Source organism: Candida albicans, chromosome 2 (assembly GCF_000182965.3).
Source record: "Candida albicans SC5314 chromosome 2, complete sequence".
NCBI lineage: Eukaryota > Fungi > Ascomycota > Pichiomycetes > Serinales > Debaryomycetaceae > Candida > Candida albicans.
Window position 1 is genome coordinate 798,516 of NC_032090.1, and position 12,103 is coordinate 810,618.

The 12,103-nt window shown below is 34.0% G+C and overlaps 7 protein-coding genes and 2 non-coding genes across 9 annotated transcripts; 3 read left to right on the forward strand and 6 right to left on the reverse strand. All coding sequences in view use genetic code 12, as the record gives it.

The window, feature by feature from the left end:
- Positions 1-23: 23 nt before the first annotated feature.
- Positions 24-2,210, reverse strand: CAALFM_C203780CA (phosphoprotein phosphatase; the record flags this gene model as incomplete). Its single annotated transcript, XM_715874.2, has 1 exon — positions 24-2,210. One exon carries the CDS (start codon positions 2,208-2,210, stop codon positions 24-26), a length of 2,187 nt encoding a protein of 728 aa, XP_720967.2.
- Positions 2,211-2,545: 335 nt separating this feature from the next.
- On the reverse strand, positions 2,546-2,890 carry ASR3 (Asr3p; the record flags this gene model as incomplete). The annotated part of the gene is made up of 1 exon (XM_715873.2): positions 2,546-2,890. One exon carries the CDS (start codon positions 2,888-2,890, stop codon positions 2,546-2,548), a length of 345 nt encoding a protein of 114 aa, XP_720966.2.
- Positions 2,891-3,384: 494 nt separating this feature from the next.
- On the reverse strand, positions 3,385-5,475 carry CAALFM_C203800CA (uncharacterized protein; the record flags this gene model as incomplete). The annotated part of the gene is made up of 1 exon (XM_715872.2): positions 3,385-5,475. One exon carries the CDS (start codon positions 5,473-5,475, stop codon positions 3,385-3,387), a length of 2,091 nt encoding a protein of 696 aa, XP_720965.2.
- A 391-nt stretch (positions 5,476-5,866) lies between these two features.
- Positions 5,867-6,678, reverse strand: RPL21A (60S ribosomal protein eL21; the record flags this gene model as incomplete). Its single annotated transcript, XM_019475216.1, has 2 exons — positions 5,867-6,338; positions 6,668-6,678. 2 exons carry the CDS (start codon positions 6,676-6,678, stop codon positions 5,867-5,869), a joined length of 483 nt encoding a protein of 160 aa, XP_019330761.1.
- Positions 6,679-7,163: 485 nt separating this feature from the next.
- On the reverse strand, positions 7,164-8,221 carry RPS9B (40S ribosomal protein uS4; the record flags this gene model as incomplete). The annotated part of the gene is made up of 2 exons (XM_019475217.1): positions 7,164-7,726; positions 8,215-8,221. The coding sequence occupies 2 exons, from the start codon at positions 8,219-8,221 to the stop codon at positions 7,164-7,166; spliced, it is 570 nt and encodes a 189-aa protein (XP_019330762.1).
- Positions 8,222-8,511: 290 nt separating this feature from the next.
- CAALFM_C203830WA (diphthine--ammonia ligase) lies at positions 8,512-10,395 on the forward strand (the record flags this gene model as incomplete). The annotated part of the gene is made up of 1 exon (XM_715870.2): positions 8,512-10,395. One exon carries the CDS (start codon positions 8,512-8,514, stop codon positions 10,393-10,395), a length of 1,884 nt encoding a protein of 627 aa, XP_720963.2.
- Positions 10,396-10,526: 131 nt separating this feature from the next.
- On the reverse strand, positions 10,527-11,003 carry INO4 (Ino4p; the record flags this gene model as incomplete). Its single annotated transcript, XM_019475218.1, has 2 exons — positions 10,527-10,787; positions 10,872-11,003. 2 exons carry the CDS (start codon positions 11,001-11,003, stop codon positions 10,527-10,529), a joined length of 393 nt encoding a protein of 130 aa, XP_019330763.1.
- A 773-nt stretch (positions 11,004-11,776) lies between these two features.
- On the forward strand, positions 11,777-11,849 carry tR(UCU)3. Its single transcript has one exon. It is a non-coding gene; the product is annotated as a tRNA-Arg (tRNA).
- A 6-nt stretch (positions 11,850-11,855) lies between these two features.
- Positions 11,856-11,943, forward strand: tF(GAA)3. The gene is given in 2 exon segments: positions 11,856-11,892; positions 11,908-11,943. It is a non-coding gene; the product is annotated as a tRNA-Phe (tRNA).
- Positions 11,944-12,103: the final 160 nt, after the last annotated feature.

The window sequence follows — 12,103 nt, forward strand, 5'->3', positions numbered from 1 at the left end:
TAATAATAATCAAATTGATCCTGCTACCAATTAACCACGTCACCGTTTGATACTAATACCTGTTCATCGATGATATTACCGGGATTGTCCTCAGTGCGTTTCCAAGTTTTAATCTCTCCTTTACTGGTGTCTAGTTCATAAACTCTCATTCTTCTAATGTATCCATTGTATCCACCATATCCACCCAATCCTGCTCCTCCACCAAAACATAACCACATTTTGTTATCTCCGGGAGACAGAGATTGTTGCGTATCTTGCAAACAATAATCATTACAATGATCATGACCAACACTAGCTACACTTACACCAATCTCACTTAACACTTGTCTAGCTCCTGAATTATAACGTGGAGCAGTAACACCTTCACGGTTTTCTCCAATAAAAGGTTGATTCAAGTTTCTAAATTCTGGTAATGGAATGTGGAAGAATGCCATTGCCAATGGGATTTTGTTGCTTTTTCTATATTTTTCTACACTATTCTGGATTGATTCAGCTTCTTGCTTCAAATAAATTAATTGGTTTTCTTTGATCCAATCATAACCTGGTGTAACTTTCGGGGTTTTGGAATACGCATGAGAATCAACAAAATATAAAGATAATGCTGTGGCTTTGGATGATTTTCCTTGTACTGTTACCACATAGTTTCCAAATCCGTCAATTGAGGCTGGACCCATGGCTGCAACTGAGTACGGCATATCAGCATAAAGACCCATAATCTCCTCTCTTTTCAATGACCCTTCGTCATCATGATTCCCAACAGTAATTGCAAATGGAATTTTCCTTTCTACAAAAGGGTTTAATGCCTTGAATGCAGACGATTCCAGATCTGGCGATGCATCGCCAAATATCTGATCCCCAGTCAAAACCACCATGTCAGGTTTCTCCAAATCCAATACTTTATTAATAAATTCCAACGTTCTAGAGTCGGCTTTGCAACCCTTTGCTGAAGATGGAGGTTGTGGATCTAAACATTTACCATAACCAGTTGAAAAATGTAAATCAGCAATTTGAAGAATCTTAAATTTGTCTTCTGAGTTCATTGTCAATGTTGTTCCAATCTCTTTCTTGTAATCAATTTTGGGTCCTCTTCTGAATGTGATGTATGCCGGCAAGTCTGATGGATTGGAAACACCGATGATTGGGGTTTTGATTAAATTCCAATTTGGTCTAGGATCAACTGTTTCATACCCAAATAATAAATCAATGGCCGACACCGCATTCTTGCTGCTATGTGGACCATATTTTAACCAGATACCATTGGATTTGTATCTCCACCCACTTTTCAAAACGGCTTCCATTTTTGGAACGTAAAGTACTCTATTCAAATCATTTCTGTTGGTGACAATTTCTCGTTTATCTTTCTTCTCGTCTTTTGGGGATTCAGGCTTAATTTCTTCCTCAAAGTCTTTGGGTTGATCATTGTCATTTTGTTCGGATGATTGTTTCAATTTCTCTGCTTCTTTCCCCTTCTCCTTTGCATCTTCTTGTGCTGCATCCTTTCTTTCGTCATCTTGTTCTTTCTTACTCTCCTCTTCTTTTCGGTTTTCTTCTGCAGTTGCGACATCCTTATTGCCCTCAGACTCCAATTCTGCCTGTATTTGATCATCTACTGGAGCAGCATTTACTATATTGTTGGTATTTTGTTCCGTGAAACTTGCATGGGTATCATCATCATACACCTGTTTGTTATGAAAAGTTTGAATAATGTGTTTAGGTAATTTCAATTTTTCGTTTCCCTTTATTTTCACGTCATTAACGGGATCAGCAACTGCAATATCTATAATGACTTCGTCAACAACATTTTTATTATTCTTCTTTCCCGCTGATAAATACTCTTCATACTTATCATGCTTTATTTTTTTATAATTCAAGTATTGTTTTTTACTCCATGAAGATCCTAGACATATATCTTTTCTTAATCGATACCATTGTGCTTTGTCACCCAACAATCCTTTGTTGATATCAGGTAATCCACATCTCTTATTATTAAAACTAAACTTGAAACAATTATCAAATGATATATCCACAATAAACAGATCAGAAGGTGGTTGGAAAAATAATGGCGCTGCAGTACCAAATATATCAAACGGAATATATTTATTGATCTCAATGATTTGATGTTTGTTTGCAAGTAATAACAAAAATAGAGAGACCGTTAAAAAAAATATCAAATAGATTAGCAGTCGCAATAGTCTTTTAGGTAGTAACATGGATGATCAATTTCTGATAGTATGACTTTGAATATGTATATAAATAAGAAATTCAAAAAGAAGGGTTTCTTACTAGAGACAGAGAAGAATATTGAACATTTTCAATTCCTTTTTTTTTTTTGGTTTTGTTTGTTTGGTCTTTTTAGTTTCCCACACACAATAAAGTTTTTCTACATTGATTTACAATGACACAAATGCGATAAAGATGTTTCTTCTTTTCCAACCCAAAATATATATACGTATAACATTTACTTCTATATGTCTTTATATAGACACCTATTAAAACAACAACATATTAGAATCAAGATTCAATGGCTTAAAAAAAGCTAATCCGTTTATTGGCTCTTTTTAAGTCTTTCAGCTTCTAATTTGGCTTCTCTTTCTTTAGCCTCTGGTTCAATATCTGGAAATGAATTAGGATCAACCTTTGGTTTATTAATGTCAGGCTTTAAGACTTGTTGGTTAAACTCTTTTAAATCCTCTTTTTGTTTTTGTTCTGGTTCAACATCGGGGAACTTGTTGGCATCAACTTTCGAATGGTGATCAGCAGGGTGAACAACAGCATGAGGTTTGGCAAATCTTGAAATGGGAAAGAATTTATCCCCTAATTTAACTTGTAATTCCCCATCAATTTTCTCACCAGTTTCAAGAATATCTTCTTTCTTACCATCAGCAGACATGAATAAATATTTGTATATTAAAAGTAAACCAATGAATAATAAACAGTTGAATAAGAATCTATTCATTAAATCCAAAAAAAAGGAAAAACTTAACAGGAATTAAAGGGATATTTATAAGGAAGGGAAAAAATTGAATTGAATGGCAAAAAAAAAAACTAAAAAAAAACTCCCACAAGGACTACGTAATACAAAATCTCCCTCTTATATATATAATTGTTGCTATGTTAAACACAAACTTAATACTCTCCTCCTTCATTTTTTCGTGCCAATGCGGAGTATGGAGTTTTACAGAAAAAAAAAGACTCCTGATTTCTCAAACAAATAATCACGTGTTTTGCAGACAACTCGTCAAAACGCTACCTGTTCCCAGTTTTGAGCCCGCAAGAAGCCAAGAGGCAAATTTTACTGTAAAACCAATAAAGTTGCTACTAAAGTGTTTGAATGTATATTTAGACGATTGAATTAAAAAAAAATATGAAACCTATATTAATCGTTTATAAGGGGTTCGCTACTTTTCCTGACAGAACGTCACTAATTACTTTATTTGAAGCTATTCCACCAGTGCTCGTGTTCTTTCCAACTTCAGGTATCAATGCAGTCAGCAAATTCATAGCATAAATAGTCACAAACATGACGACAATATGTAGTCCTAAACAATATGCTAAAAATAACATACGTGTTGTTCTGGTGGCCAAAACTGCTCTTGTTATCGATATAAATAATCTTTCCAACGGAGACAATCTAGAATTTATTCTTTCCTGTTCTCTCATTCTAAACTGCTCAATTGGATGCAATTTCGATTCATAGCTTTGTTGGTATGGATTACTTTCTATGTCAGTATTTGGTCTTGGATTCAAAAATTTTCTTCCTGATGACGTAGTGGTAATATTTCTTGTCCCTGGTGTTTGAAATGATGCCAAATATCTTGTCCTTTCATATAACTCTTCGTTATCTTTTTTCAATGAATTGTTCTGTCTCTTTAATTCGTTCACTAGGTTGAGTTGTTTTCTGAGTTCTTCCTCCAACTCATTATTTTTTTCTCTGAATCTATCTCTTTGCTTGGTTATTATTGGTAGAATTGATGGTGAGTCCTCAGCGACAATCCCCAATCCACTACCAAAATTGTTGCCTGGTTGTCCAGAAATAATACTTCCGTTTCTACCATTCGGTCTAGTCATTCTGGTCATACCTGAAATTAAACTTGCATTATCGTTGAATCTGTTGTTGCTGGTAACATCTTGAAGATTGGTCAAATCATTTTCCAATTTTTCATTCAACTCTCTGAGTCTGTTAACTTCTGCTAAAGATGATTCTACTTGTGCTTCTAGACTCACAATCTTTGAATTCAAATCGTCATGTTGTGCTCTATGATCTGCCAATTGTTGTGTAAGCGATTTGTTTCTTTCTATAAGTATCGAGTCCACTTTAGCATTAGCATTTCCAGTTTCGTCATCATCATCGTCATCATCTCCATGTCCAAACTCAATTTGTCTTAGTAATTGTAACTCGCTTTTAATCTCCTCGTAGTCAGATGCTTTGTCCAATTGAGCCTTTAAATTCTTGATCTCAAGTTCCATACTAGAGATATCTCGATTTAATGAATCTGTTTTCGATGCATGTTCTTTATCAGAATCATGTAATTTTTTACGGGTTTGATTTAAATTGGCCACTAAAAGCACATTTTCACCCTCTAATTCAGATACCCTTTTGGAATAATCCTCTTTGATCAGTTTAATCTCGATATCATTTTGTGATTTTGACAATTCACGTCTCAAGTCCTCATTTCTTTTTTCCAATTCAAACACTCTCTTCTTCGATGCCTCTGCGTCTCTGGTTACAATTTCCAATTCTGCCAATGTAGAAGCTGAAACTCCATCCCTTCCTGTTTGTTTGTTTTGATTATCCAATTTTAATTCAGTCACCTCATTAGAAGTTCGTAATTCTTCAATTTGTCTTTGTGCTATTTTGATTTGATCTTTTAAATTGTTTTCCTTTTCTAACCAATTGGATTCTTTTTCATCTATTATTGACTTGAATTCATCTTCTTTGGCATTTAATTTCAAACTCAATAACTCTGCTGCCTTTTGTTCATTCTGTAACAATCTTTGTTTTAAATTGTCATAATCGGCACGTTTTGCCAATTCATCGGTCAACCTATCCACCTCTTTTCTGAATGACACAGTTTCTTTTGATTCAATTACTGAGTCTAATGACATTTCAAGTAGTGGACGTGGATCCGGTGCTTCTGCCAAACTTCTATAAATTCCAAAGAAATAGTTTTCAACCATTTTATTCTTATTGGTCAAATTATCAATTTCATTTTGATACAACTTCAATAAAGATTTGAATTGATTTAATTTCTCAGAATCTTCCAATTTTTTAAACTCTTTTGTTTTTGAAGCCAAGTTCTTTCTGCTTAATAAAGAAGCTTTTTGATCCTCTTTCAATTCTATCCCTTGTTCATCCAATTTCTTTTGCAATGATGGTAAATCAATTTCTACCCAAGTCTGCAATGCATTACCAAATACATGGGAAGATGTATCCCCTCCCTCTGTTTTCTTTGATTCCGTCTCTGTGTTTGACATTGGAAAATGTGGATATGAGACAACGTTATCTGTATAATAACAAATGTATAAAAGAAGTAGTTATATTTCTGTAGATTTTTTTTTGCTCAAGAATAATATAATATTGAAAGTGTGTATAGATTGTGTGGGCAGTGTTGTTGTTGTTGTTAGTGGACGCGAATTTTCGAACAACTCATACGATACAACTCATTGTTTCTGGTCTACTTGTTTACTTGTTCATCAGCAATACAACTCTCAGAAAGCCGAATGAAGTTCATTGTTATTAGAAATATAAACAGATATATTACAGAAGATTCACAAAACCAATCTACTTTTTCTTAATTTTTTTAATCTTTATGTGAATTAATTTATACGTAATAATATAAACACTAATAAACAGGGGATGGTTGGTTTAAATGAAAGTTTCGTAAGCGACTGGAGCCAAAGTTTGAGGAATGTTACCTTCAGTGGAGATAATTCTTGAACCTCTTGGCTTGGCAGCTTGTCTCTTCAAGTAAACGGTTTCACCGTTAGCTTTAGCTTCTCTCTTTTTAGCAGCGTTAGATTTAACTCTGTTCAAGAATTCTTGACGACAAGCAGAGTGTTTAACATGTTCAACTCTCAAGTTAACTCTCTTTTCAATGTATCTGTTTCCAACAACTTTGTTAATGATAACACCAACGGAGGATTTGGTAACGTTGTAAACAATACCAGTCTTACCGTGGTAGTATTTGTGTGGCATACCTTTTTGGATGGAACCATTGGCTTTGATATCAACAATGTCACCAACTTTGTAAACCTTCAAGTAAGTAGACAATGGAATAGCACCATGTTTTTTGAAGTCACGTTGGAAAGCGTAACGAGTACCTGATCTGTAACCACGACTATAAAAATATTAATGTTAGTATAACCCATCCAGATTTGATAAATATATGTACAATGTGACTGAAAAAAAAAATAGATGTTCAGAAGTGGTCCCTTATTATTCATTATGCTCTTGATAATTAGTTGAATCTCGTTATTCCTTTGTAGAGTATGTTGATTGAATATTTGGTTGAACATTCTCTGATGAAGTATTTCTTTTCAATGTAGAAGTTTGAGCTGAATTCATAATCTTTCTCATTTACATAACCTTCAATCTCTTGTCCTTTGAACTCATTCTATCGTTTAATGTCACATTCCCATTATATCTCTTATTCTATTTATCACATACGATTTACCCATTTTTGATGTATATGTTGGTGAATTAGTATCAAGAAAGGATTGTTAAAACGAAAATTTGAAAAAATTTAATTTTGTTTAGTGCGAGAGAGTGTGTCTCCAAAGCAGTAGCAGCAGTTCTTTGCGCACACTGTAATGGCCCTCATACAATTTTTTTTTTTCGCTGTGCTTGTCATACTAAGAGGTGTGCAGAAGAGGAGAAAAAATAAACTATGTAGTTCTGTATATAAATTAGGGCTATAGCCCTAAAATTCAAATTGTAAATTAATGTATTTCTTGCAACCAATACCACGGATACCGAAGAGTGTATCACCTTGAAATATATCCGTTTATCGTTCTTATCTTAGAGCGCAATGTCAAAACTATTGGCAAGCTCTACATTGTTGTAATATTATTATTGGAAAGTTGTAAACCAATATATTGATATTAAAAGAAAAGTTTTATTTATGTTTATATAAATTACAGGTTGTTTTTGAATGCTAATGCATTTATTCTTCTTCTTCGGCACCTTCTTCACCACCTTTACCTTGGTTCTTTCTCTTAACTCTACCGGCTCTACCACCACCGTATGGAGAGTTGTGGGCAAAGTCAATGTGTTTTTGAGAGTCCAATCTGACAGTGAATGATGGGATGTTAACAATTTGTTTACCAACAGCAATGTGTCTTTGGGTGATCAAAACTCTGGCGTGGTGGATAGATCTAGCTAAACCTAATTTGAAAACTTGGGTTTGTAATCTTCTTTCCAAGAAATCTTCTGGTTTCAAAGCCAAGACATAATCCAATTTCATTTTGTCTTCAGACAAGACACCGATTCTGACTAATCTTCTGATCAAAGCATTACCTTCGAATAATCTTTTTGGGTCTTTTTCATCTCTGGTTAACAAATCACGAGCAGCTCTTCTGATTTTAGACAATTGGAAACCAATTCTGTAGATTTCTCTCTTGTTTTTTAAACCGTATTCACCGGCCAATTTCAATTCAGCGTCTAAACGAGCTGATTCATATGGTCTCTTTGGGACGGAGTAAGTCTTGGAGTAAGTTCTTGGAGCACCTGAAGAAATAAATGTTAGAATGATGTTCTTAAAATTATGAGAATAAACAAAACGTTAGAGTATAAACTACAGGTCCTCTACAACACAAATTCAATTTGAACGCCAAGGCAATTAAGAAACTTATTCTTTCATTATAACAGTTTTATCAATAGTCTCAGTTTAGTTGCAGGTACTTGGATACGCTTGAACCCAAGCTTCCAATATACCCAAATAAACAAAAAATAGAAACATTATTGAACCCTTTTAAGAGGGAGCTTGTATAATGTAATTTTAATTATTTGTAACTGAAGTGTCGGGAGTTCAGTTACTGAATTAAATGTAAGAAAAAGTTTCTTGTATTTGCAAAAGCATTCTTTGAAAATGTCAAAGAAAATAGGAGGACCCGAACCTCAACGACCAGGAAGTACTCGAAAGTTCTGAAATCGTTAAAAGTGTTTCATTAGTTTAACTTCAACGTTAGTAACAATAATGATAGTAAAGCACATACGTGGCATGGTGTCTGATGAATCTGTTGCTTAACAAAAGAAGAAGAAAAAGAGGAGTGTAAAACCATACCAATTGAAAATTTTTTTTTTTCTTTTCTATTCACACATTATGAGAAGACAAAAAAAGTAGATTGTTCAAGGACGTGCGCACTTGAGAAAAACCAATTTTTCAATTTCTCTGCAACTATATACAGGTAATAACAAAAGTTTGGTGTCTATACTGTGTGCTCATTCGATCTCAGATGTCAGAAGATGTAGGGGATTTGAGACGACCAACCAATAATCAGCACAGACCAAAAATGAAATTCATTGGACTAATATCCGGTGGTAAAGATTCATTTTTCAACATATACCACTGTATTTCACAAGGTCATGAGTTGGTAGCATTAGGAAACTTGTATCCTGAGATATCTGACGAGATAGATTCGTTTATGTTCCAAACTGTGGGACACGATGTGATTGAATATTATAGTCAATGTCTTGATGTGCCACTTTATAGACAGCCAATACTTGGTAAATCAACGAATCAAAACTTGGAATACCTGGTTACAGAAAATGATGAAATTGAAGATTTATATAAACTACTATCTAAAATAGTAGATGCCCATCCTGAAATAGAGGGAGTTAGTTGTGGAGCAATTTTATCTCATTATCAAAGAACACGAGTCGAAAATGTTTGCGACAGGTTGGGTTTGACTTCATTGACTTATTTATGGCAAAGGAACCAATACGACTTAATGAAAGAAATGTGTGAAAGTGGATTAGATGCAAGGATTATAAAAGTTGCAGCAATTGGACTTACAAAGAATCATTTAGGTAAAAGTATATCTGAACTATTCCCAGCCTTGGTTAAATTAAATCTAATGTACGAAGCCCATATTTGTGGTGAAGGTGGAGAATTTGAAACAATTGTATTGGATTGTCCGTTTTTCAAAAAGAAGAAACTTGTTATCACCCAACAAGATATTGTTGAGCACAGTAGTGATGTGTTTTATTTGAGGATAAAAGTTGAATTGGCAGACAAAAATGTCACATCGGATTACAAGCCACTTGAAAGTTTGCCTTTATTAGAAGATGAGTTTCAAGATATTGCAGATTCTTGTCCAAAGGCTGATATCAGTTTGTCGGGATTACTGATTGATAGTCAAAGAATTGTTCCAAAAATTGATGTTACACCTACAGAGACTACACTCTATATATCCAACTTGACATCAATGAAATCGACTATTGAAGATCAAACAAAAGATATTTTTCAACAATTAGATAAACTTCTTGGTGATCACAAATTAACTGTTAATGACATACAGCATATAACATTATTATTATCGGACATGTCCAACTTTGCAAAGGTTAATAAATTTTATGGGACTTTTTTCAAAGATATATACTTGCCACCATCCAGAATTTGTATTGAGACAGAGGTTGAGTCGATTCAGTTATCCTGTATTGTTCTCAAACACATTCAACCGAAAACCGGTATTCATATTCGCTCAAGATCTTATTGGGGTCCACAAAACATTGGTCCATACTCGCAAAGCATTGTCAATACACAGTCATCTTATAAGACTGCAACATTATCCGGGCAAATACCTTTAATTCCAGCAACAATGGATATCTCAAATAAGTCGATTGCATTTGATTCAGCATTATCCTTACAACATTTGGTTAGAGTAAAGAATTTGGTTAATGTCAAACAGCTTGCTCTGGTTGTATGTTTTATTACCGACGAATCATATGTCCCAATTGTCAGGTCGTGTTGGACTGATTTGGAAAATAAAGGCAATTTAGTGATTGTTACGGTTCGGGGTTTACCTCGTGGGGCTAAAGTAGAATGGGGAGGTTTAAGTTTTGAAGATATTACTGGCATATATGATGACTTTGCTAGTGATTCAGAAGATGAATCGGATGATGATTCGGTTTCTCAGTTTGACAATTTCGATGAATCTTGCATTTGTCAAGTTGGAAAGAAAGGTGAATTTTCAGTGGTTACATTATTCACATCAGATTCGGACGTGATTAAAAGTCTGTTTACATTCAAAGGTTATCGACAACTCCTATGTCATCCAAAGGATTATATTGAAATCAAGGGTGATTATTTACCAGTAAACACCGTGTATGACCACAAAGGTAAGAATCATAAATATGCAGTTATTTTGAAAATAGAGGTACATAGAAAAAATTAATAAATAAAGCAAATAATCGTATAATAATAATAATATATTTATCAGTTCTTCACTAATGTTTGATACATGTGAATGTCCATCTACCATTTCTAATTTTTAATAACATTAAATCGTCAACATCGTTTAATTCTTTATTTTGCGATATCACTACCATCGTTTTTTGGTCCCGAATATATTAACTCAGGTGGTATGCTAATACCTTTCTGACGACATATTTCAATCAATTTAATATTCTCTGCTCTCAACTCGTCAATATAGTCAGCACTTTTGGTTAATATATTTAATTCTGATCGATTTTCCAGCTCGTTTAAATTAGGAGTCAAAGATACTATTTTGTCAAATTCAGCACGGATATTTTCTCTTCTTTTCTGTTCTGAAGCGATATGGTGGGCCTAGATGTAATAATTGTCAGTAACGAAACAAAACCAAACAACATATTGTAGAGGCAAAATCAATCAGCTTGACTGTATACATACCTTCTTTTGTTCATCTGATAAAACGGACGACTTTGTCTTTTTCCTACCTTGTTTTCCAGTTCCTGTTTCATTTGTAGTTGTATTTTGTTCAGATATTGTTGTTGTTTCTGGTGAACTACTATCGGACGACATGGCTATTGTGGTATTTTGACTATTAGTTGTTATCAGGGACACTTTTTTCCACCCAATCACACAAAATGAATATCAAAAGTTTTGAATTTAAAGTATACTAGGGATCGCTAGATTCAACGACTGTAAGTTGAAGAGTCGAGTTCACATGTGATTTCTTGGTGTAACATTGTTTTTTTCTTATTTTCGTGGGGGAACAAAGATAACTTTCGTGTGTTAACCAAAACTGCATGTTTCAAACGTTGCACCCACAATGCTGTCATTTTGAAACTTTCATGAAGATAGACAAGTATAGAACTGCTGTAGTACCAATTATTTATTCTGTGGGGAGAAGGAACACTTGATATTTATTATAGAGCATTTTGAAATATTAAAAGTATTGGTCAATGAATGCAATAATTTTCTTTCAAAATTTGTTGCAAAATAGACAGTAAAAAATGCAATAAATGAAGCCAAACCAAGTTTCTAAACTTTGTTTTTCACAAAAAGCAACAGATATCAAACAATAATGCCAATCTTATGGACGAATTGAATTGAATAGATAAAACGGAGGACATAACTGAAAAATGATATTGAGACACTCCAAGTTCTGAATTGACACCTAGATTTATCCGACATCTGTATGTTTTCAAGAATCAACATATTAAAATTCTTGGTATTTTTCGTTGTTACAGAGAAACCATAAACTATCCACAAAGCATAGTATCAAATATGAAGAGTTTGGCTGTGATATCATTTTTGTGTCAAAAACTAACAAAACTTTTTACAGCAAGAAAGCCTGCGTGGCGAAATGGTTATCGCTTTTGACTTCTAATCAAAGGATTCCGGGTTCGAATCCCGGCGTGGGTTTCTGTTGCAGCTTTAGCTCATCTGGGAGAGCGTCAGACTGAAGAATTTCTAACCTGAAATCTGGAGGTACTGTGTTCGAGCCACAGAAGCTGCAATATTTTTTTGCCACTTCTTTTTATCACTTAATACAGGCATTTGGCTGGTAAAAGGGAGCTTGGAATGTTAAATAGAAGAAAATGATACTCGTAACTCTCAGATTGTTGAAGTAGCGACGACCAAAAGTAAAATGAGTATGGCCAAGCAAATTTTCAAAA